General features: G+C 41.1%; 1 protein-coding gene across 2 annotated transcripts in view; it reads right to left on the reverse strand.

Moving 5' to 3' along the window:
- Window positions 1-242: 242 nt before the first annotated feature.
- Window positions 243-27006, reverse strand: part of Barx2 (BARX homeobox 2) — an 82340-nt gene continuing 55576 nt past the window's right edge. For both annotated transcript variants that reach the window (XM_004862623.3, XM_087214285.1), the window contains 3 exons: window positions 15196-15496; window positions 10847-10931; window positions 243-1199 (listed from right to left, as the gene is read on the reverse strand). In XM_004862623.3, the coding sequence (XP_004862680.1) occupies window positions 933-1199; window positions 10847-10931; window positions 15196-15496 (653 nt within the window). In that variant the 3' untranslated portion in view covers window positions 243-932. The remainder of the gene's footprint in view (window positions 1200-10846; window positions 10932-15195; window positions 15497-27006) is intronic.

Genomic DNA, 27006 nt, shown 5'->3' on the forward strand with positions numbered 1-27006 from the left:
AGTTGGAAACTCAAAATGTAGAGCAGCTGCTGTGGTGGGTAGAGCCCAGCTGCACTGCTCCTTCCTCACCCTGGGGTCTCAACACTAAGTCTCAACACAGGGGACTCCAGTGAACTGTCCCAGTCTTTTGTTTTGCAGATGGGGAAAGGAAGTCCCAGGGAGCCTGGCTGTCTTTCTGGTTTCTTCCCATAGGACACATTCAAGAGGGTTGGATACATTCCCCAGAAAAAATGGAACACTCAAACCTTTTGAAAGATTTATTTTTAATTAAAAAATAAAAGTTATTTTAACATTTCTGCATTGGCAGCTTCAGGGAAGGCAACTTAAAGAAGAAAGAAAAACAAGGCTTATCAGTTCCTGGTCACCTGACCATCTGATAATGGATACAAAGGCACACATGTTTCCAAACAAACATGATCCAGAAACATTTCTAAGAACTCACAACTCCCTTCCTCCAACTCCACCCCCCAAAAAAAACCCCCAAAACATTAAGCCTACAGAAATAAGTACTGAGTCAGCAAGAAGCCTGGGTGGGCTGTCCAAGCGCCTCCATCTCTCTGCTTGATGACTGGCTGCCCAGGGGTAGGGAGCGGGTAGGCGGTAGGCGATACCCTCCATTGCAGGCTGGTGGGATGTGTCTACCCATCCCAACAGCCTTCACCCTCTCAGGGACAGGAGCTCAAAGGCACTGTCTCTCTCTCAATCAAGGGCATCTATGGCTTACACAGCCTTCCAGAAAGAGGAAGGCCTAAGACAAGCAAGTCTTCATCAGATGCTTGCGATGAAGGTGCAGAGAACTGTGGGAGGGAAGGAGGAAAGTGGATCTCTTCTCCCTCAGTTGGCCGGGCTGTTAGAAGTGTTTCTCTCCCTAGTCTCCCTGCCTTCACTTTTCCCTTCTTCCCTGTCTCCCCTTCCCCCCAAAGAGTTTTATTTTAGCTTAATGGCAGGGGTTTGGAAGAGGCTCCTGGCAGCTCCTGGGGCTGGCCTGGCGGCTCCGCCACCTCCAAGGGGAGGTCACATGCTTTTAGTTCCTGCGCATCTCCTGGCTCTTCCTGTCCCTGTGAGGGCTCCAGGCTCTCCTGGCTCTGGGCCTGGCTGTGCATCTTCTCTTCAGCTTCAATCTCTTCTGATGTAGGGATGGAGTTCTTCTTGGGACGACCTTTAGGTTTCGTGGGTGCTTCCTGTCCACCTTTAAGAACCTATGTGAGAAAAAAAATGTTAAGAATCTAAGAAGTAACTACTTACATCACTTTCCCACTCCCCAGTACAACTTCACACAGCATCCAAACCCTTCCCTCCCAGCAGCCAGGATAGAGAGTTTGGCAAAACATATCTTAAAGTCCTTCCCTCCTGTGGTCTATGAAGATGGCTCCATTCAGGCTTTATGCACTTTTAGTCAATATCCTAATTTTGGCATTTATTAACTTGATCAACACAGGAAAGATCAACTTCAGGGGGCTGGGGATGTAGCTCAGTGCTGGATTCCCAGCACCTCCCCCCAAATAATTAATTCAATAAGGAAAGAAATGAAAATTAAAAGGTTAATGCAAAACTATCGTGTTGGCAAATTAAAAGGACAATGTTTATGGCAAGCAGGAAAACAATTACACTCTAATGTGAAGGTGTAATTAATACAACCTTTTAAGGCAATCTGAGAATTTAAATCAAAAGTCTCAAACTATGCAACCTTTTTTTGACATGGAAATTCCTTAGCATAAATTCTAAAATGTCATCTTAGACTGAGACAAATGTTGATTTGTAAAATATTCATTACAATATTTGTTATAACAGCAAAAGTTAGGAGGGTGCCCTAAACATTTAGCCATGTAATCAGGTAGATAATAATTGTATATTCCAAAGGGAAAATATTTGATAATCATTACAACATTATACAGAACAGTGTCTAATGACATGAGAAATTTTACAAAGATAGTAGTACCTTGGTCCACAAACTTAATTCTTTCCATGATTCTGGTTGAAAACCAAATTGTTCGAGAACCGAATCACATTTCCCCATAAGGTCATCATTGAACTTAACGACTGAATTTGATCTGGTTTGATTGTATATTTTTGCAAAAAGCAGGCTATTAGCATAGTCCAATTTGGGCACTAGACAACTATACATCCTCTAGTTTGTAGTGTCTGGATCTTAGAAAATTTTTCATCTATTTGTATTCTTTATATATTTTGTAAATTTTCAACAAGGATTGTGTTTAAGTATTTCTTTTTATATATATAACTTTTTAAAAATTAATTTTATTGGTAGATTTTAGGTATACAATACAATGACATTCATCATTGGAAATTTGCACCTTTACGTAATCTCTCTTGGTTCTTATTTTTTCCCCATTCCCCTGCCCTCCCTTCAGTCTTTCTATCCCTCCTTATTTACAAAAACTTTGCTTCCATTTTTTCATTTTCTCATATTAATTCCATTCCCTTCTTTCCTTTCCCCTTCCCCTCTCACTTCCCTTTCCCCTTTGTCCCTTTTCTTCCTATTCACGTTATCTATTATATCTTTTAGTCCTTATTTACACTTTTAGTTTCTCATACTAGAGAACCTATTGGGTATTTACACAGTAAATACCTTGAGTATTGCCTCAAGGTGCATCCATTTAGCTATAAATGTCTCTAATGTCTCATTTTTTTGGCTGAGTAGTACTCCATTTTATAAAAAAAAAAAAAAAGAAACCCACATTTTCTTTATCCAGTCTCCAGTTGATGGGCAATTGGGATGCTTCTAAGTTTTAGCTGTACAAATTGTGCCACTATAAACATGGGTGCACACATATCACTGTGGTATGATTCTTTTAATTCTTTGGGGAAGATACCCAGCAGGGGAATAGCAGGGTCAAATGGGACATCCAGTCCTAGTTCTTTGAGGTATCTCCATACTGATTTCCACAGTGGTTGCACCAGTCTACACTCTCACCAGCAGTGGAGTAGGGTTTCTCTTTCCCCACAGCCCCACCAGCATTTGTTATTGGTTGATTTCATGATAGCAGCCATTCTTCTTGAGGTGAGGTGAAATCTCAGCATTGTTTTTATTTGCATCTCTCCAATGACCAGTGATGTTGAACATTTTTTCATATGTTCATTTGCTATTTCTACTTCTTTGTCTGAGAAATGTCTGTTCATTTCAGATGCCCAGTTTTAGATTGGGTCTTTAAATTTGGGAGGTCTGATTTTTTTAAGTTCTTTATAGATTCTAGATAGTAGACCTTTGAGGAACAGCAGGTGAAAATTTTTTCCCACATTGTGGGTGTCTCTTCACACTGTTGGTCATTTCTCTTCCTGTGCATGGTGCTGGCAAAGAAACAGACCTGACAACCAGTGGAACAGATTAGAAGATGCAGAAACAACTTCAGACACACTCAGCCACCTCATCTTTGACAAAGGAGCCAAACACCCTCCCTGGAGGAAAGATAGCCTCTTTAATAAATGATGCTGGAAAAATTGGGTTTCAACTTGCCAAAGATTAAAACTAGACCTATATCTCTCAGCATGCACTAAACTAAAATCAAAACGGATGAAAGATCTAAATATTAAAACAGAAACACTGAACCAGTGGGAACAGAGGTTAGGTAGAACTCTTGAAGACACTGGTGTAAGAAAAGATTTTATGAACAAAACCTCAGTTGCCTGTGAACTAGCACAAACAACCAACAAGTGGGATCTCGTCTTATTAAAAAGTGTATAAGTATTTCTATTATCAGGAAAAAAAATGTTATAAAAATATAGTTTTTTGTTGTTCGAAGAATAGGGTATAGTAGAAAGTGTCCTAGCTTTGAAAGTTAGAAAAGTAATTCCAACTCAGACCTTTATCATCTTTATCTGTGGGAAATCCCTTTAAAGAGGCCGAGCCTCAGTTTTCTGATCTACAAAATGGGGATAATAATTTCACAGGGTGAGTTGAGGGTAGCCGGCAGATAATATATGTGAGAGGGCCAGACATTTTCCTGAATGGCAGATTTCCTCATCTCAGAACATGCCTGACTTCTCCTGGAAGCCTGCCTTGCTTCAACTCAAATTCACTTTGCCATATGTCATTGGAGTTTTTCATAAAATGCTGTTCCTGCATGTGTATTTGCCTGCCTTTTCCCCTAAGTCCCTGCAAGCAGCAGCCATTTGACAACTGTGATGGAGTGAACTAACCCTTCTCAATAAACATTTCCAAAGAGTGGAAGAGGCACCTAAAGCAAGCAGAAGAATTGTGCCAGAAGTGGCCTTTGCTGATGTGAATGATCTTGCACATTTATTAACCCAATTTGTGTTCTACACGGGAATCCCATATGTAGAAAGGGACAATTTATTTCTCTTTATATTTTACTTTGGAATGTAACAGACAGTCCTTTTTCCATTGGCTTCAAAACCTAACCTGGTGTAGTTAATTTTCTAGGGAGCTAGTGAGAAGGGCTTTGGGAGGATTTGAATTAAACAGTGAATGAGGGGTATAAGCTGACTTACACTGTGTTAGTCAGCTTTACGTCTCTGTGACAAAATGTCTGAGATAAATCAACTTAGAAGGAGGAAAGGTTTATTCAGGGTCATAGTTTGGGAGGTTTCAGTCGGTGGACACTTGGTCTATTGATTTGGGGCGTGTGGGGAGTCAGTACATCATAGTAGCAAGAGCATGAAGTAGAGGGAGCTGCTTATCTCATGGTGACCAGAAAGCAAAGAGAGAGGTGGGGGAGGGAGATAGGAAAGGGCATATGCTCTTCAAGGCACACCCCCAGTGACCTAACTCCCTTCTACTAGGCTCCACCTCTTAAAGTCACATCACCTTCCAACAGCCTCAAGCTGAAGACCCAGGCTTTAAACATGGGTCTTTGAGCAATGTTCCAGATTCATACTACAGCATACACTAACTTAATGGTATTTTCCTTAGTTGCGCAGAAGTTCATTGAAAGCCAATTCTGTTTCGCTCCTAGGAAAGCCTAACTTCCAATAAACTTTCTATGTGGTCAGTGATATTTAGTGACAATGTCTCTTCTTCAAAAACAGCAGAGGTGCTGAACGAGTATAGCAACCCATCAAATCACAAATTGTTTTACAAAACAGCTTTGAGATGCAATTCACCTGTACAGTTTGACTATCTCAAGTGCACAATGGAGTAATTTTAATACAGTTAGAGTTGGGCACCTCTCATGACAATGGAATTCTAGAACATTTTCATCACTCCCAGTAGGAACTTCATACCTATCAGCAGTACTTTGCATTTTCCCCCAATTCTTGGAACTTAGCCCTAGGCAACCACCAATTCTGCCTTTTCTCTTTATAGATTTGCCCATTCTGGACATTTCATATTAATGGAATCATTTGGTATATAGACTCTTGTGACTGACTTCTTTCACTTGGCATAGCGTTCTCAAGGCTCATCCATGTTGCAGTGTGCATCATAAGAAAATAACCTTCTATTTTGTGCATATACTATGTTTTGTTTATTCATTCATCTGTTGATTGACACTTGGGTTACTTCCACATTTTGCCTATTGTGAATAATGCTAGTGTGAACATGGGTATGTAAATATCTGTTCAAGTTCCTGCTTTCACTTCTTTTGGGTATACACCCAGAAATGGAATTGCTGAAACATATGGCAACTTTATGATTAACATTATTAACATTTTTAGGACTATTCTTCCAGAGCAGCTGCATCATTTTTCATTCCAAACAGCAGTATGTATGGATTCCAATTCTCCACATCCTCACCAACACTTGTTATTATGAGTTCTTGATTATAGCCATCCAAGTGGGTGCAAAATGGTGGCTCATGGTGGTTTTGATTTGTATTTCCCTGATGACTAATGAAGTTTAGCATCTTTTTATGTGCTCATTGGACTGTTGTGTATCTTCTTTGGAGGAAGGTCTATTCAAATCCTTTACTACCCTTTCTAAACTTGGTTATCTCTTTCTTAGTGTGTGTTGTAAGAGTTATTTAAATATTATAAATGTCCCTTATTAGATATAAGGCTTGGAAATATTATCTCCTGTTCTATGAATCATCTTTCTTGATGATTTTCTTCACAGCAGAAGAGTTTATAATTTTTATGAAGTTCCATTTAATTTTTGTTGCTTATGTTATTCATATCATTTCTAAGGAAGTTTTGTCTAATCCCATATTGTAAATATTTACTATTATGTTTTCTTCTAAGATTTTTATAGTTTTAGCTTTTACATTTATGTCTATCATAAATTTTGAGCTAATTTTGGTGTAGAGGTATGAGGAAAACCATATGTTCTCAAAAAACGCCTCCTTTTAGCAGTGAATCTGCTCTATCTGTTTGAATCTACCTGAACAGTTAACACAGAGTTGTGAAGGGACCTTTAACAAGGTATGGATGTTGACGGAAAACATTTCTGGGGAGAAGGTGTCCCTGTACACCTTTTCAGGTGAGTCAGTATCTGATTTTGATTTCAGTCTGAGCACAGGCTTTTGAAAGTACCTGAATGTGCCAAGAAGGAATTTACCTGTTGAAAGCAGCTCCACTGGGTATGAAAGAGGTTATACAAAAGTAAGTTGCCCCATGTAGTAATCATGTTTTTAAAAGGGCAGGTCTAAGGAAGCCACCTAATTGGCAAAAAAAGTCCAGCCCAGCAATTAGAGAACACCACCCACACAGCTTGGATCGATCTCATCTGGCTGTTTTCCTACAGCATGAAAAAGAAATCAAAACAATCAGACCTTTTTAAAATGGAATAAAACATTCCAGTGCAAGCAATAATTAGGAGATAACTACCCTATTGGCTGCTTTCCATATCAACCTCTGGCCCCCTGCCTCCAAGCACACCTGAGACATGCAATTATCTCAGAACCTCCCTGCACCAGGAACTGCACTCCCATGCACCCTGCGGTCCTCTTCCCAGGAGCCCTTCTCCCAAGCTATTCCTAGAACTGATTTGTCCTCTTGGTCCAGCGATGCCAGACAATCTACTGTACCAGAGATCACATGCTTCTCTCTGCCTCTTGGAGAAATACGTAGCACACCATCTACTTTTTCAGCTCTGCTGCCTGCTGATAGTTTCCTTCCAAACTCCAGAGCAAGGCATTCAAATGCTCTGGCATTGAGGATGTGAAGATTGTCTTTTGCTTCCTTCTAGAGGTGCTTAGGTGGAGGGCAAGCAGTGTGGCTAGAGAGCACAGAATGCTAGTGCAGTGGGGAACCTTCTCCCTTTTTCCCTTCTGAGACAGGAAACACCTTAACTATTCAAATTCAACATTTTTACCAGGATTTTATTTTGCAGAATGTGTGGGGCACACATGAAATGCACTACTGATTTTTCTGTGTTTGGCATTTATCTGCAATTACCCAGTGTCCTTGCAGACTCCAGTCAGTAGCCTCTTGACCTGTGTGGCTTTTGTTCCTTTTTTGCTCTATCTGTAGCTTTTTAGAACTGTGCAGGCCATATGACTGATGGCAGTTTTCATGAAGCTGAGAAAAACGAGTTTGGATGCTCTGGCATAAATCTCCTCTGAGAACATTACTGCTAACATTAGCTGACTGTCCCAGCCTGAAGACAGGATGTTCTGTTATACCTCAAGTAGGGCCCCAAATGCCAAGAAGCCAGGAGTACCCTTAACCAGAAGAAAAGCTCACGGTTCCAGAAACCCATGGAATTTTCTTTCAGTTTATCTCTGTTAGCTTCCACAAGTTTGGATTCTTTGGAGACATGGATTTTGTGGATAGGTAAATAACAACAATAATAATGGCAGCTAACATCCCTTGGCTGTGTCCTACATGGGCTGCACTGCTCTTAATGTTGTCTAGAAATTAGCTCAGTTGATACAACTCTATAAGGTACACATAAGTCATTTTACTGATGAGGCACACACAGGTTAAGGAACCTGTCCAAGATTCCCTAGATAGTAACTGGTAATGATTTCACAGAATTCTTGACTATCTGGGGACTTTCAACGCAAAAGATAATGATGGTGGGTGGTGTGTGGCCCACACAAATTCTCCAAGTGGGAGAAGAATGTGGTATCCATTTGGATCATCTCACTGCATTTTAAAGCTGAAACAAGACCACTGAATAATAAAATGCTTTCAGCCTGTTACAAAACACTGTGGATCCTACTGGAGTTAATGCCAACAGAAATGGAATAGAGGGTGAGTGTCCCATCTAATGTGCAAGATTAAATTTACTCAACCCGCTATAGATTACAAATGCTGACCAGTCAAAACTAGTTGGAGATGATATCTTGGTTTTGGCAGGTAGTCCTTGGCAGCCATGTGAATACGTATGAGAAACAAGTGCTAATCTTTTTCCAGTTCCAATTAGGTTACTAGCCTTGAGACATCTTTATTACCCAATTATCTTTTTCTTTTCCTCTCAGTACCTAAAGAGATAGCCTTGAAAGAGTTTTACCAGGAAAACAGATGAAGCAATCCAAGTCTCAACAATGCCTTGCTGTTCCAAGGGAATCAGATTTCAGACTCCCAATAGAACACAGTCCCTCACAGGTAGCTCCCACCATTTTGAAATGCTTATGTGCACCCAAAGACTCTTGTCCCTTCTTCCTCTCTGAATTCCTTCCCACTTTCATGGGGCACATTTATTTTTATCCACTGAAACTTATTTAGGTGGTACCTCTTCCATGAAGTCTTTCATTCTCTGTTCTGATTCTGAATCCTGTAAATCCTCCTTCAGTTCCCCCAGTCTCTCTGTATAGTTTAGTTTTCAGGCCTGTCTCCCCCACTTGTATGACTACCTTTTTTATTTTATTTTTTAATGGACAGATTCATAGTTTGTCCCTGTATCTGCATTCCTTAATGAAACTAACTATAAATTATTGCTGATGTGAAATGAAAAGCTTGGCTCTTTGTTTCCTAAAGGGATCTGAATCTGGTTGGCCTAGAACAGTCTCTGAGGTTAATTCTGCTGAGATACTTCCATTTTGATTTATATGGCATCTATGACTATCAACAACCAGCCCACAAACGATGCCAGCACCACAGTGGCTGCCGAAAAACAAGTGACGTCAGAGGCAAGGGCACATGTGTTGTCCTACAGGTACTGGTGGTACAGGCAGAGAGCTGGCTGTCAGTCCCTTAGTCATCTGATTCATGAGCAGATTACTGATAACCAATTTGAACAATGCTCTGCTACTCAGGAGACACTGATTCCAATGATGATGACTGATGAGGCAGGAGGTAGGTGGTGGAGCTTGTAAGAGAGCACTGAAGGGACTTGCCCAGAACCAGCCAGGGAGAGGCAAGCATGGGAACATGGCCCAGCAGTTCTCACTCCCCAATCTGGTTCTTTCAGAGAACAACCCCCTAAATGGTTTCCACTGTAAGTTTCAGGTGCATAGTACTGTAGAGTTTTTGAAATGACTGGATGTTCAATCTCATTCACCTTTCAATTGCGACTTCTCTCTCAACCTTCCTCACTACCTCTCCTCTGCACTCATAAGAGCTTAATCAATCTATAATAAACAACTGGCTCTTAATCATAATGTCCTCTCTAGCTGCTTCCTGGGCCTTCTTTTTCTAACTAGGTCATAAATTCCATGAAGGCAAAGGTTATGTTTTATTTCATTACTTCCCACAGTGTCTAAGACAAGGCATGATTCACAAGAGACCCTGAATATACATTTTTTTAAATTTATACAATATATGGTTGTTTATACACACACCTAGTGTCTCTGCCTTAGTGAGCAGCTTCATGAGCCAAGTCACCTCCACTTGAAAACTCTGCCATCTCAAGTCAAGATCCCCAAAGGGGATTATGAGATCTGCCTGGGATTTCCTTTCTGGGAATATAATAACTGTTGCTTGTTGATTTTTTCCCATTAATATTCACTTGAATTCCCATTAATATTTATTCTTCCCCCTCAATGTTAGCAGACAATAGCACAAATGGCCCAAACTTACAAATGTGAAAAATGTGATTACTGTTGAAAGATAAATTTTCCAACCCTTGAAATGCCAGGAAATACGGCTGTGACCAGATATGTTAGCAAATTGGAATGTCCTCAGGAAGGCATGGTGTACCTGCCATATGGGGCAGAAAAGGCCAGTAAGAGTTAGTGAGGTTGGGAGCAAGGCCTATGTCAGAGGACATGGGGTACTGGTGTCTATCCCCACATCTCTTTTTTCTTCTCTGGGCCTTGATCTTGTCCCTTGTGGATTACAGAACTGGGAAATTAAGCAGTCAACCACTTTGGAAAATTTGAGTTTAACAGTGCCTTTCAAAAGAAAAGAAAGCTAGACAATAATGAAATCGAGTTCTTCTCAAAATATAGACAAAATGCAGAGATGTTTATTCACAGTGCATTTAAAGATCAAAGATGGGAGTATTCATCTAAAAGGCACTGGAGCCATAGTACAGAAACAGTGGTCATTAGGTCCTGCACTTCAGAATAACCTGGGTGCTTGTTGACATGCCTGTCACCAGCTCTGTCACAAGCTCCACAGTCAGCATCCTAGAATGGGGCCTAGATTCCTGCAGACTCCCCTGTACCCAGGTGACTTAGATGCCCCTCCAAGTGTAAGGGTCTCTCCGTTACAGGGAAGACATGTGCTCTCTATCACTATAAGGGTGGATACTGACTTCTGTTTTTAGTTATCGGTCGGACAGGAAGCAAGGCCTTCGAAAAGGTCAGCAGGTAGGGTTCAAGCTGGGAAGTTCGTGACCTTTCTTTGATTTCTAACTGAAAAAGAATAACCCTCTAGTTAAGAAATCCAGGTCAAGTTCAAATTGCCTCCTGCCCAGCCAGCATTTTAGGTGTTCCCATATCATGGCCAAACCACCAAAGGATCCTTCCTGCCTCCAACAGCTCTGTAGTAAGAGCTCTTCTCATCAGGATTGGCACACAGTTAGACCAACTCTTTCCTTTCTTACCATTTTCTTCCATTTCATCCTGCGATTCTGATACCAAGTCTTCACCTGCAGCTGAGTGAGTCCCAGAGACTGGGCCAAATCCAACCTAGAAGGCATGAAATACAAAGGAAGGATGAGGAAGATAGCAGAGGGCAAGAGAGATGAGGGCCTGCTGGCTAGCTCCAGCTCAGATCTAACCACCCCCCTTAAGCCAATTCTTCCCCAAAGAGCGTTTCTTTCCTTCCAAGAATCCTATGGAAAAAGGAAGCTAAGGAACAAATGGCCATACCCAAGGACACCTGGGGAAGTCCCCATTTCATAAACATTCCTGGTCTACTATGGATTTGCAAAGGATGTCTGAACCATCACTACAAAATCCTGCTGCAATCACTCAGATCCTCCATGAAATGGGTTCTTGGATCCAAAGTCCAAACTGGAAATGAAAGGTAAAGTTATTCATCTGTAGAATCCTACTCATAATTTCAGAACCAGTTCAAGTCCCATCTCTAGCAGGTAAGCCTCTTGGCTCCCGTGACCCCTCCCACAGGCCAGCAGCCAACCAGATAGTCCCATGTCTTCAACTGTCCTGAAGCTCTTCATGTGTGTTATTCCTGTCTCCTTAACTCAACAGCAATCTACTTCGTTTATATCCACAGGAATGCCTCTCATATGGCTAAGTTCAAAACCGGGGCTGAAAAATATTTTTGATGGATTGATTCATTTACTGTAGCTGCTCTGAACTATTACAACAATTAAAACGTTCAAAAAGATTAAATATTATAAACATCCCACATGAAACATTAAAGCTATAGCCCCTCCTGCTTTCCATGGTTATTGCTAATCATGATTCTTCATTTCTCTGTAGCTTTCTGAAAAGTTCTAAAATCCAAAGCTCTTCCTGAGGAGCATGCAACTGGGCTAATTCCAACAACACAGTGACACTATTTCTTGAGCATCATAGGCTACATACTAAGGACCTGCCACAAGCTATCTTATATTTTCCTTGCACCACAATGTGAAGTTGATTAGCATCTCCCAGCTGATCCCTGGAAGATGATTCTGGAGGAGTAAGAGGCGCAGGCAGGATTCAAATCCACTTGTATATAACTTGCACACCATCTCCTGTATCAAGGCACATCCCCACCCATGGTATTTTTGTACAAGACAGATCTATCAGAAGGAAATGCAGAGATACTACATCCTAGGGAGTAGCAAACAACCCAAGTGGAGAGTAGGGAAGTAGAAAGTAAGAGCAATTTGTAGCCAGGATCCGAACCTCACTCTCCTCTGTCCTATGTGGGTCAGACCTCAAGTCTACCTGACCACCACCTGGAAACCCATCTCCCTGAGCCAACATTAGCCACCTTCTGCAGTGCCAACATGCTCAGTGAAGCAGTGTGGACTTATAAGGCAGTTTGGTCAGTGACTACCACTCTGAAGGTCCCCAGGTTTCTGAGAGTAACCACTTGCAGATTTGTTGCCCTCTGTCTCATACAAACCCGCACAGACACAAACCTGAGCCATTAGGAGTGTTAAGTGCAAGTTCTCAGCTATAGCTTTCTCTGTCTGAGGACATCTATGGATTGCCAGGACCCATGGATACTGGTCCTGAAGGTTCCAAGTGTTGATACTTGGTACCCTCAGGTGCAGCTGCCTAGCCCCTCTACTCTGACTAGACACACACATCAAATATCTAATAAAGTGGAATGTGCCTCTGACAGATTTCAGAACCTGTCTTAATTCTGCATGCTCATCTACCTGGTCATCTCTGTAGAAAGGACACTTATAGTTGAAAGTTTTATTGAAAGTGATTAACAGAAAGAAATCAATAAATTCCCAGAGCCAAGAGGCTTAGTTTTTTCATTAATGAAGCACTGCATCCCAACAGTCATTCACTGAGGAGCAAGAACCAGGGTGCCATCCCACAGACTTCTGGTGTGCGGGGCCTCCCTGGGCTCCAGCAGTGCTGTCCCAAGCCCAGTTCACCTGAGGCCATCAGGTGCATTAGTCAATGGAAAGTTCACAGCTCTGCCACTGCATTAGCAAATGGTATTAGCTCACTTGGGAAAAATGCATCCTTGACTCACTCTGGCTAAAGAAACACACTTCACTGTCATCAACTTTCTCTCATTACCTGCCACAAATTACAAATTCTCACTTCCCTGCATATTCAGTTAAATGGAATCACCTAGGAAACCAGAGAAACAAATACAGAGGACGAGGGCAGGAGCTCTGGGAGGAGGGAGTGCTCATGGCCCTGGTCACGTAGGGAGTTGAGGAACATTTCAGAGGGCGGGTTCAGGCAGCAGCTTCAATGCCAGCCAGATGTGTCCTTCTCCCCAGGCAAGTGAATCAGGCCTGTGTAGGTCACCTGAGAGATGCCCAGGCAGGTATGGGGAAGCCGAAGAGGTTTACTGAGAGCTAACATTTCTGTAAAAAGTTCTCTGACTTCTGAAAAATAAAATGTTACCCCTGCAAGTTAAACCTTTTAGGCACACCACCATGCAACTCATGAGAAACCCATGGCCACCTAGGCCCACAAGGCTCTCAGTTACCTGCCAGAACATCAAAACAGCACTTAATATCTGGAGATCCCAGCTGAATCCCCAATTCACAAACTTATCTCCCTTGTCCACCTGAAGGTACCCTAAGTCCTTCAAGTCTTCAAAACAGAACTCACTCTTCCCCCACCAAACCCACCTGCCTCCTGCCTTCTTCCCACATCACTGAATGGCATCCTTATTTACTGGTGGCCCAAGCCAAGAGCGATAGAATTCTCAACTTTCTGCTCTCATCCTCCACTATTAATTCTGCCCATTCCATCTTCAAAATGTTTCCTCCATCTATTTTCTCCTCTCTGTTCCCACTGTCAATACCCTAGATTCTCTCCTAACTGGTTTCACTACTCTATCTTTTGTATCTTTTAACCAATCAGTTATGGTGCCACCAAAGCCTTGGCTCTAAAATTTAAACCCCATCATGTCATTTCCGGCTCTTAGAGGCTACTGACTACCTAAACAACAAAGCCCACATTCCTCAGCCAGGAATATGAGGCCCTTTCTCCATCCAGCCCCATCTCTCACAACCTCCCTATTCACACCATAAGCTGGTGATATCTCAGCCACTTGCACTTTCCTTAACATGTTCAACAAAACTTGCTTCTGTGACTTTTGTGTGCTATCCCCTCTGAATCAAAGCTCTTCTTCAATGTTACCTCCTCTGAAAAGGTGTCCCTAACCCACTTGCCACCCTCATTAATATCTTCAGGTTACTATGGCCCTAGCACCACAATGGTACTAGTACCTGGCTCATGGTGCTGGGTTCTATTGTGTCATTCCTCACAATAACCTCCTTTACAGAAGGGCTCTGTCTACTACTTTCTGAACTCATAACACATGCCACAGAGGTCTGTACTCAGGAAATCCTCAGCAAATAGCTAATGGTACCTGGTTATTGAACTCAGTAGACAAGTTCCCTTTTAGTGGATGTTTTGCAGACTCCTGTTTCACTTTTCATTTTTATCACAACACTACTAAATGCAGTAGCTTCGGAGCTCCTCTGAGTCTCCTTCTCATTATTTTGGTAGGACTAGTCAAGGCTGACAGGGACAAGGCCATGAGCAAAAGAAGAGAAAAATGACCTGGAAAATCCTCCCGATAAATAGGATCAAAGATTGGCTCAGTATCCCTGTGTGAGTTCAAGGAAGAAGAAAGACACATTCTTGCATATTTTGCCATTAAGACAGTAATTTAAGAGAGGAGATGACATTTTAAGGCCTTCAAGGAAAACAAGAACCAGTTTTCCCAGCCAGAACTCAAAGTGTGTTAAGAAGGGACACTGTTCTAGCTCCTCCTGGGCCTTGCCAAGTGTTTCTGACTTGACAGCCATCACATTCACTAAGGCAGGGTTAGTCTGGTCCTTCCCAAGCAAGGGCCAGGCCAGAAAACTGACTCAGCTCAGAGGTACAAGGGTGAGGACAAGACTGAGATCATGGATCCCAATTCCAGATCTAGTTCCATTGACCTGAGTCTAAGTATGGGTGGCCTTAAAAACCAAGCCTGTTTCCCAACTGAAAGCCTGCCATTTTTATCATTTTCCTTTGCTTGTTATAATGGAGTGGTCTAGTTAAACTGTGGAAGTATATGCTGAGTATACATTCAGCCACAGTCAGACTCTGGAGGCCAATGCACTGGATTCTTGCAGCTGGGTTCTGTTAACCCAAGGTTGAGATGACTTGAAGCAAAGAGTATGACTCCTCCCATAGTGTCATGCATCACTGAAACAGTCCTCCGTGGTGCCATGTCCCACAAAATCAAGTCTCCTCTTTTCAAGAGCATTCCCTGCAGAGAGTCCCCTCCCCACATCCTCACCTGTCTGGGGTGGACAAGTATTTCTGCTTCTGGAACTTCTTCTCCAGACCCATGAGCTGCAGCTCCGTAAAGATGGTGCGACTCCGCCGGGGCTTCTTCTGCCGGGGCGTGGGCTGCTCTGTCTCTGACTCACTGCTGGCTAGAGCCTCGCCACCCTGGGCCTCAGCAGATGCAGCCTCAGTGGCGACGTGGTGGGACAACACTGGGGCGATTCCTGGACTGTTGGGGACCAGGTGGGAGATGACCGTGGGCTGCCGGGTGATCACCGAGAGGAGAGGATATGCCCTCAGGGAAGGGGAGCCTGGAAGACAGACAGGGAGGCAGGTCACCACAAGGCACGGGGGTGGAAGGAGGTTGGGAGCCCAGAGAAGACCACGTGCTGAGACTTGTCTGATGACAGGGCCTCCTGCTCATAAGGAGGCTTACATGGAGGAAAGGAAGGAAGAAAAGGCACCTCCAGACTTACAACCTCAGGGTGGGCAGACAATGTAGAGATCCAATCCGCTAAGTGTATGAGAACGGTTATCTACACACACACACACGTGCACACACACACACACACACACACACACACACCCCAGCCAGGAAGAATCCTTAGGTTTTAAGTGAAATTTTCCTGTCTCTCCCCTTCGTGAGTCCCTAAATTCTGGTTTCAAGAATATAGGTCAATGGGACCATGCAGATGAAAACAAGTAATCAGAAAAGGCTAGAAATACATACTTCTGAATTCCAAAATAGACTTGTAATACACAAACTTCCCAAGAACCACCTGTGGTCTTTACTCAATTATCTGCTTGTAACTGAATTCACAGATTGAGAGGTCTATGTGCCTTGAATTGTAACATTTTTCGGAGCTAAAGGGGGGTGGTTAAGGATGATTGAATTCAACTCGTTGGTTTTAGAAATGAACAAATAGTCCCTGCAACATTAAATGACCTGTATGAAATAGTATAGCTAAGACCAAGGGAGAGCCAGGTTCTTCTGGCTTACAATCCAGTGCTCTTAGCACCACCCATGAATCACGTTGATAGAGCATTTAGAAGAAGGGGACAACAGGTTTCAATTCACATGAAAACTCAGAGTGACAATGACTGGCTGCCTAGTGCTGTGCTTAAGGAGGGTTTTCAGGCTGGGTCAGAAACTGGAGGCTGATTAACAATGCTGCCATGGCTGATGGGAGGTGGAGGTACAAGGACATACAGTATATACCTTACATGCCACATCTGCGTGACAGATTTCAAAGCAAGAGCATTTTTCTGTCCAACAAGCTAAGTCTTTGAAGTTTAAATAAAAGACCTCTTTCCCTTCACTGCTTAATAGCAGCAGGTTTAAAATGTCTTGATCATGATGTATGGGCATCATTTTGCCTCTCTGGGCCTCAATTTTGTCATCTGTATAGTAAGAGTAGCTAATTTCAATTGAACCATTCAAACTCTAATTGATGATGTCACAAAAGTACCTCCCTCTGATTTGGGAGCTGATGAAAACAGAGAAGATTCTGGTGGCCTCGGGGGCTCTGTGCAGCCCTGAAGATGGACTACAAGCAAGCAAAAGCCAACCAATATTCACACTAGGTCTGGCCTAGAACTGACTGCCATCATCAAAGCTGCCAGCTGCGGCTGGTGAACTGGCTCTCCACTCTGACTTGGCATTGCTCTTCTTATTCATCCCCATCTCCCTGTTCTGGAGGCCAGTCCTAGTCATTAAAACAGACAACTTCTCTTATTCTTGAGTGCACATCTAGCCAGGCCCAGGAGAAACCACAAAATTGTTAAATAACAATAAATCACCAAGTGCTACAACTTCCAAATACTCTCCAGCCAACTCTAACACTTGAGGTTTTGTGTTGTGGGTTCTTTTTAAGGAAAAAAATCATCTGGGGATGATATTTTAGAGCAAGAAAATTAGGATACTGGGCGTGTGGTTTCAGATCTCTAAGCACACCTCACGGGATGATATGGCATGCAGGACTCTGGAAGAGTCTTACCTAGGCAAGTGTTTCTCATCTCAACTTGCTTTACTTCTTTAATTTACTCCATTTATTTCACAAGGAATGTGGTTTCTTTCTTTATCAGGCTAATTTATAATCCAGAAACAGGAGTTTATCTGTCTAGAAAATTTTAATGCCTACCTATAATTCAAGTTATTGGTCATTTTTGCCTTTTGCAGTGCCAGGCACTGAACTCAGGGCCTTGCACATGCTAGGCAAGTGCTTTGCCACTGATCTTTACCCCAGGTTTTTTTTTACTAACGTGGAATATTTTGAAAGTGTAGTGATAATCTTGCATTGGCAAAGATGTGGAGAAACAGACACAATATATCGGTGCTGGTAGTGTAAAATAGTATAATCTATTAGGAAGATAAATTAAGTAGTACATAGCAAGTTCTTAACAAGCAGTTCTACAGTTTGAGTGTTCTATTTGCCCATGTGTACAAAGATTTATGTATAAGCATATTCACTGTAGCCTTGTTTATAATTGTGAAAAAGTGGACATAATGCACATATCTATTAACAAGAAAATGACTAAGTAAATTGTGGTAGTCTATACTGTGGACTATAAAGTAGCCATTTAAAAATAATTATCCAGCTGGGTGTGGTAGTGCACACCTGTGATCGAACTTGGGAGGCTGAGGCAGGAGGATCACTGCAAATTTGAGGTCAGGCTGGGCTATATAGTGAGTTCAAGAGCAGCCTGAACTACAAAATCCCTGTCTCAAAAACAAAAAGAATTATCTATTTAAACTCATATAAATAAATACATGAATAGGTAGATAAAGTACTAGGAGAAAATATCTAAAATATATTATTAAGAAAGAAAAGCTATGATGTAAAACAACTTTCATTATCATTAAAAAGCTGTCTGGCTGCCTTTATATTCACTTTTGGAAGTCCAGAGAGCTAGCTCCCAAACCATTACCAGTAATAACTTCTGCAAGGAGTGGGAGGGAAATAGGAGCAAAGGGATCTGCATGTATTAATCTTAGACTGTATTCAATCCTTCCAGAAATATTTACCAAGCTTCTATTATGGCCTCAACTCTGCTCTGGAAGGTGAGGTTTCAACACTGAGTAGTATGAAGTTCCACATTCATGGAGCTTCCATTTCAGCACAGGAGGCAGACAGCAAACAAACAAATAACATAAAGCCAGGTAGTGGCAAATTCTCTGAAGAAAAATACAGCAGAATGTGAAGGTGGCAAGGACGGCAGGTACCTGAAGGAAGAGTCAGGGAGACCTCTGTGGAAAGGGAAGCACCTGGAAGGTAAGTGTCTTCTGGCACACAAGAGCCTTGAGATCCCCAGTGAAAACCAGGGTCAGTGAGCTTGAGTTCAAACAACAGCAAACAGCAAAAATAAGCAAGGGCAGAAGTCACAGGATAGAAAAATTTGGAGAGATCTGCTGGAGCCAGGTCATGCAGGGTCTTATGGCTCAGGACAAATAATGTGGATCTGATTAAGATTGTGATTTTTTTTTTTTAAGTCACTGGTGAGATCTGTGCTGGAGAATGACAAGATGTGGTTTATGTCTTTAATGATCCTATGGCTACTGTGTGTAGATCAGTGTGCAGGATGGGTGTGGAGAACAAGAACAGAGTGAAGACATAAGGCCATGTCCAGACCAGAGGTGGCAGCTGCAGCAGTGGGAGGTGGTCACATGCAAGGGATTTTAACAGTTCGGGTTGAAAGATCTCATTAAAGGAATGAATATCAGGTCTGAAGGAGAGGGAGAGTCACCAGGTTTGCAGGGTTATCAACTGGAGGAATGGCGGCACACTTTCCTAAGATGGGAAAGATTAGACAAGACTAAGTGGGAAAACCAAGATCATCATGTCAGGCAAGTTGCTATTTGCCAACTTGGAAGCGTTGAAGAGGCAGCTGGACAAAGCCGGCTGGAGTTCAGGGAAGGAAGAACTGGACGCATGGAGCAGCCTTCAGATTGCATGATATCATCTGGGGAGGGAGTGGAAGAAAGCACTGAGATCTGAGCACTGAGCCCTGGGCACACCAACGTCTGGGTCATGAGGAGGAAGGGAAGCCAGTTGTGGAGACCAAGAAGGAGAGGACAGAGTAGTGGGAACACCAGTGTCCCCTGCTATCTCTATGCTCAGATGGTTCCTCTTTATTATTTATATTCTGTTACACAAATGTGTCATTTTTATAATATTTTTAAAAGAAACATGTTAAATGAGCTTTATATTTCATTCTCATTCTAAAATTTTAATATATATATTATATATGTCATATGTACATATATGTGTATATATATATGTCATAAAACAATAATCATTTCTTGATCCTTGGACCTCTGAATGGTTAAAACTTCTAAAGAGCTGAGCAAAGAGCCAGATGCAGTGACACATGCCTGTGAGCCCAGCATTCTGGGAGGCTGAGGCAGGAGGATCCCAAGTCTAGTCATGCGTGGGCAGTTCAGCAAGACCTTATCTCAAAAAAATTAAAAGGGCCTGGGGATGTAATTCAGTGATAGAGCAACCTTAGTTGTGATACCCAATGTCACACACACACACACATGCACGCACACGCACACACACACACAAGCTGAGCAAAGAAAGCAACCCAGAAATCCCAGAAATTAATATAAAATATATTTAGTTTTATGACACTGTTAATATGTTTATGACACTTGTTCTCTTGAGCAAAAGGAACTTTAGGACTCTCTTAATCACTTCTGAATCAAATGATCTCAGGGATTTCTTCCCTTTATGTTAGAAGATGTTTGAATTCTGTTACTAAGCAGAATCATATTTTTCTTTTAAAATAAACACTTTGATATAAAGGAATGATAGTCATTTCTACAACTGGTGCTCGAACAATTGGACATCCATAGGTATATACTTCATAAATTATTTTTAAAATTCACTCAAAATGAATGAGGGTATAATCTAAACAAAAATCTATAAAACTTTTAGAAGGAAACGTAGGAGAAAATCTTGTGACTTTGAGGTAGGCAGAAAATCTTAGCTATGACACCAAAAGCAAAATGCATACAAGAAAAAAAAGGCAAATAATTGATCTTCATCAAAATTAACCATCTTGGTGCGGGAATTTAGCTCAGTGGTTTTGTCGCCTGCTGCACAAGGACCTGAGTTCGATCTCTAGTACCAAAAAAAAAAAAAAAAACCAAAATTAACCATCTTTTGCCCTGCTGTTGATACTATTGAGAAAATTTTAAAAAGCTACACACTGGGGAAAAATATTTGCAAATATCACAACTGATAAATAATTTGTATCTAGGATATACAAAGAACACTTAAAGTTGGACAATTAAACAATAACCTCATTATTTATACACAATAAAGTACTACTGTACCATAAAGAAATATAAGCTTGAGGCATCCATAGGCAAATGGATGCTACTTGAGAACCTAATGTTAAATGAAATAAATCAGACCCACAAGCTTAAATATTGCATGGTTTCTCAGAGAGAGAGAGAGAGAGACAGAGAGAGACAGAGACAGAGACAGAGACAGAAGATAAATAGGAAGTAAGGAGAAGATCAAATACTTCCCCAAATTACCTATTCCATTGTTTCAAGAGTATTTTACTATATATGCTAACATGTTTCATATACACTACTAGTTTCTCTCAATTCATTGAAAAGAAAGTTTTGTGCTATTATCTGTTTCTTCTTTGTAAAAGAGGGCCTTTTTGTCTATGTCTTGTACTCTGAGTAGCTTCTTGTAAGATTATGATATACTGTATGTTAACTATTATTTGTCTCATTTTCTTATGAAATTTTTATTTTTTCATAGAAAAATTAAAAATTAAAAATAACCCTATAAAAATGAGCAAAATTTTTGAAAAGATACTTCACCAAAAAAGATATATGGATGCCAATAAATACATGCAGAGATGCTTAAAATGATTAGTTATTAGGGAAATGAAAAATAAAATCACAATGAAATACCACTATACATCTGCTAGAATGGACTAAATTTTTTTATAAACTGACACTATCAAGTGTTGATGAGGTTGGAAAGCAACTGGAACTCCCATGCACTGCTGGTAGGAGTGCAAAATGATATGGCCTCATTGGAAACAGTTGGGAGTTCCTTACAAAGATACACAAGCCAATGCCACATGACTGAGCAAAAGCAACTCCTAGGTATTGAGCCATGTGAAAACATAAAAACTTGTGTGCAAACATTCATAGCAGCATTATTAATAATTACCAAAAACTAGAAATAATCTAAATGTCCCTCAACTGGAGATGGATAAACAAACTACACTGTACATATGCAATGAAATACTACTTAGAAACAAAAAGGAATAAAACTATTGATAACACACAATATCATGGATAAATCTCAGGGGCATTATGCTAAGTGAAAGAAGCTAGATTCAAAGGCCTATGGTTCCATTTCTATGACATTCTGGAAAAGTTTCATTGTGGTTTTTTTTTTTTTTTGGTACCAGGCATTGAACTCAGGACCTTGCGTTTGTGAGGCAGAAAATGGAACCATTGATTCTATGACATTCTGGAAAAGGTATAACCAGGAATGGAGAACATAACCCCAAAGATGGAGGGTGGAAGATTGTTTGATGGCAATGGGGTAGCATAAGGGAATAGGAAGGGTGCTGAGACTGTTCTTGTCTTAATTATGTTAGTGCTTATACGACTTTCCACATTCATCAAAACTCCTATCCACACATTAAAATAGTAATTTTTACTTAATATAAATTAACAGAAATTTTAAAAGAAATGGAAAAAGACAGTTGAAGTTTTTTAGGAGACTTTTATTTCTAAATATCTCTATTCTCAGATGCTATAGCTTTGTATATAGGTTTGCCTTCTGTTTGTTTTCAATAGTGCTAGTGATGGAATCCAGGGCCTTGCTTATGCTATAGGCAAGTACTCTACCACTGAGCTATATCCCCAACCCTCAAGAAGTACTTTAACTATTTTGTTTTATTACCAAAATAACACAAAATTTTATAAAAGAAATTCAAAACATTCAGAAACATACAGAGTAGAAGACTCCCTTCATCGATTTCACCCAGATCTTAACAGATAAATTTTATGTTCCAAATCTAGTAATTATGTATGTTAATCTGCTGAGATATATAGTTACAAAAATGTTTGTTTTAGAAAATACAAGTATCACACTATTTTTCCCAAGTGGATAGACTAGTCCAGTGACTTGGAAAGCCAGGTTTAACATACAGGGAATTCTCAAAGAAATGAAGTTGAAAATTTTTGTTTATCAGAATTCTGGGAGTTGCTGGGCGATTTTCATCGTTAGGATTCTGAGAGTCTCTTGCTCTCTAGAAAAGAAGCCAAAGTGAAGAAAGAACTTTTCTTCCCCAGGGCAGCCCTCTACAGAGGTGACAGGAGAGGGAGCACAATGTGGAAGAAGAGGAAGGGAGAGCCAGGAAGCCAAGAGGAGGGAGTGGGGGACATATTGGATGCTGTCTTCAGTCTGCAACTTTGGGGAAAGCGAAGGCTGTTTAGAGAGGATTTCTGGAAAACACTGTAGGGGATATACTTGAAAATCTAAAGATCTTCATGCCTATGGCTTCTACTCACAAATTCCTACTATGTTTAATATAATTCTGTACATACATGGGGTTGGGTGGGGCCTAGAGGTAGCTGGTTACATTATATATACATGGTGGGCTTCTGGACTCTGTTTTACTGAACTACTATGTGGTCCTATTAAGAGATCAATCCACTCTAATTACTGGGAGTTCTTTAGGGAGTTTTGTTACCTGATAGAACAAGTCCACCTTCTTTATTCTTTTCATAAAATTTTCTTGGCTACTGTCATTCAGGGACTTTTCCAGGTGAACTTTGGAATAAAATTATTAGGCTTTGGGCTGGAGATTTAGCTCAGTGGTGTTGCAACCTGCCTCACAAGCATAAGGTCCTGAGTTTGATTTCCAATACCAAAAAAAAAAGTTGTTAGGTTTTTTAAAAAAGCAAATCCCATGAAAAACTTGGTAAGTTACAGTAACTTTATAGATTAATCTAGGGTAAGATCATTCTTTTAGTCACCCTGTTCTCTGGTAGGTAAAAAAGCAACTGCTGGTTATTTAGAAATGGCTTTTGAAGATTCATATAATTTAGTTCCATAAGATTAAACCTAATGGAAACTTTCTTTTTTAAAAAAATGAAACTTCTGATGAATTATGGTGATTTAAGGCCATATCTGAATCACCAAAGTCTGTACTGTGGTTTTAAGGATCTTAACCCAAGGTTCTAGTGCAAATTCATTGACAAATTTTCACTTTGCCCCACTGAGAGCACCTTCCTGAGGTCAGGGGCACAAAAAGCCATTGTGATGCTGAGAAAGCTCCAGGGCTTTAGGAGGCCCACCACTGTAAACAGATACAACTGCAGGAGGCAGGGTCAGGGTGCTTGGTATCCAATATGTGTTTCCAATGTTCAGAAGGAAGGAGCATGGCTGGAAACAAGACTCAGTAGGATATGAATGTGCAGCAAAGCAGAATCTCCGGAAAGGCAAACCCATGGGCACAGAAAAGTGAGACAAAATATACTTTAGACAGCTGTTTGCTGTCTTTTATTGTTTTAATATATGACCTGATTTTTAACGAAGTAGCTTTGGCCGGGAGCTTTAATTTCACAAAGCACTTTGTATAACCAACATTTCATATTCCCACCAAAGTCCTGAGATAGTCCAGCCACATATCTATATTTTGCCTAAAACAACAAATTTAGTTTTAGAAGTAGGGGAAAATGACAAATTAATGCTTAATTCCTGGAAATTATCACTATGTGACAATATTGACTGAAGACAGCTGCCCTGCTACTCTGGATCATTTACATATACTTGTGAAATCCAACCACATTATCTGCAACTTGAGAGGGAGTGATGACTATAATAAACCAGAGACACTGTTCAAACAAACACATTTTGAGTTGACAAAAGAAGTGTAAACATGACCACATTGAGAGAATTTTTTAATGTTGTTTTTTTCAGCCAATCCCCTTAACCAATGTTTTCCTATAGGATGAATATCTTATAACTGTGTATACCATGTACCCAGAAATACTTTCCTCCCAAGTGTTTGGCCTTTTTGAGAATCTGGTTTTAGATTAAAAACCCAAGTACCTTAAGGGGTGACTGATGCTGAAGAACATCCGGAGAATTTGGAGAGATGTGGGACATTTGGTGGGCTAACCAGAGTACAATCATAAGTGTAAATTTAATCAACATTGAATTGGAAATTTTTTTTAATTGCATCTGTATAGACTTTTCTCCTTCATTTTCCCCTTGACCTAGAATTTCCTTGTATTAGGTAATATAAGTAATTTAGAGATGATTTAAAGTATCTGGGAGGATGTGTGTAGGTTCTATGCAAAGATGCCATTTTATATGAAGGTCTTGAGCATGCACACATTTTGGTAACCACAGGGGAAGGTGTCCTGGATCCAATCCTGTGGCTACCAAAGGATGACTGTATTTTCAGATTCTGCAAACTGTATGTAAGCTCAGCCATGTGGATGTGCTTGGGCACACATCATCCCAGCATATCTCCTCAGTACAAGTCCTCCTTTGTGACAGAAGCCAGCCCCTCACCCTGAGCGATGGCTGAACTTGAATCTCAGAGCAGAGACCCCAAGTGCTCCTACATACCTCCTGTGGGCTTCTCTCCTGCTTCTCCAACACACCAGTCCCCACAATGACTCTGCACACCCACATGTTCAATTGACACCAGCAGGAGCCAAAGGTCTAAGTGGATAAGAATCTCTCAACTGCCTGCTTGACTGATTTACATTTTGGGAACATGTGACCTGTATCTGTGCAGAAAGCTTTAGAGGAATATAAGCAACACACAGACATAGATACAGAGGTATTCAGAGAGCCTGAAAAGACTCAGCAGGGTAGTGATAGCTGTTTCCTAGGGAAAAAACTATATAGTTAGCTATACCAAATCATTCCTTAGGCTTCCATCTCTGCAGCAGGCTGCTAATCCTGAGTACTAGGAAGAACAGGACCTTTACCACTGATTCTCAAAGTGACCTTGAGCAGGTCACCAAAACTTGCTTAGTTCAATGCCCTCATCTGTAAAGTCAAACCAATAGTATTTCTCTCTTCTATATTATTGTGAGGATCAAATGCATTAAAGTATGTGAAGTGCCCAGTGGGCATTTATTTGCTTTCACTTCCTTTTATTTTCCTTCCTTCACTTAGTTACTCGATGCTCTGTGATTAAAAAGGATTAATTTTCTTATCAAGAAAACCACCAAGACCTGCTTTTGAACTGCCTGTGGATCTCCTTATCCTCTGCTCCCTCACATGCAAACAAGATCAGCAGACCAGAATCTGCTTCTCTTTGTTCATCAGAAGTCTCTATTCTTGCAGCAACAAGAGAGCTAAGAAAAATCAGGGTGAAGGCTAATGTGGCTGGACAACCTCCTAAAACTGCCAAACTTCAGATGATAATAATAACAGAGTTGGAGGTGTAACTCAGTGGTAGAGTGCCTGCTTAGCATGCAAGACCCCCTGGGTTCAATCCCCAGCAACACACACACACACACACACACGATCACAGAATAGCCTCAGAGTCCTACAGGCATAGCCTTTGTGAAAGTTAATAACAGCCAAGGAAGTTGGGGCTTGGGAGGAGATACTGCACAAAACCAAAGTCAATTAGGGGTGGTTAACATTACTTTGCCCCATCTTATGCTGAGAGTAAGCTGAGAAAAGGCTGACCAGACAGTAAGCAGGAACTGGACATGCAAGTTCAATGTAACCACAGGCAAGAAGGAAATACAAAGAGGCTCTGAGTCTCCTTTTAAATTCTGATAACACTAACTTTCCACTTCCATTAGACTGAATGAAATACATACACTCTTGGCAAGTCATGGTTTTGTGCAGCTAAAGAAAAGAGAAAATGTTTTTAGAAGACAACTGAAAGGCTAACAAAGTGTCTTATTAGCCACTAACTACCTCATTTAGGGAGGGTACATTTTGATGACTTAAGAGTAAATAAATTAGACACATGGAATAAATTTATTCCAAAGTCCATGAGGTTGCCGTGATGTAGACTCCAGAATAACCATCTACCCTGAAAAAACAAACAAGTGAACAAATTTAAAAAGCTTTTGATGGGTTTAAAAATAAAGGGCAGATTGATGGAATGGGGAAGAAACATTGGGGAAGTTAGCAAAAAGGAAGAAAGCCTGGAAAATAAGCAGAGGACACCAGAGCAAAGCTGCAGGCTGATTGCATCATCTTCACAGATTCTTTATGTTGCAGAGACAAGCTGAGTCTTATCACATTCAACTTGCAATGTCATCAGAACTGTTGATGCCTACAAACTACTGGGCTCCGCTGGGAGCTGAGATCAGTGCAGCTAGCCAGGAAGATAGACTTCTGGATGTTCCCATGATGTCTACCACATTATGCCACCTCACACTCTCATCTACCCTGAGCCCCCTCCACTCCTCAGCTCCATCAGCCAAGGAACACATTGGAAATGCCTAGGTCTTTCTCTTCCTAGCCGTTCTGTTGCCTGTACACACCCTCACCTGATTTCATCCACACCCCCAAGCCCTCACTGTCGAAAGCTGCCCCGAGCAGCTGCTGTTTATTACAAAGACAGAATTAATCCCTCCCTACCTTTGTGCACGCACACTTTTTGTTTGTGTCCTTATCCACCCTTACTGAATTCAAACCATGAGTTACAAGTTAATTTGTTTACCATCTGTTTCTCACCAAATTGCAAACATTGTTAGGATTAGACAAAATCAAAAGTGTATCTTCCTAATGCTTCTCCCCATGCCTCAAATGAACAGATTGTACCTGGAATCAGAAGATTAAGGCAG

The sequence above is a fragment of the Heterocephalus glaber genome, unplaced genomic scaffold, assembly GCF_053883595.1.
Source record: "Heterocephalus glaber isolate CG9 unplaced genomic scaffold, H.glaber_assembly_v1.0 deba00001446, whole genome shotgun sequence".
Classification (NCBI taxonomy): Eukaryota; Metazoa; Chordata; class Mammalia; order Rodentia; family Bathyergidae; genus Heterocephalus; species Heterocephalus glaber.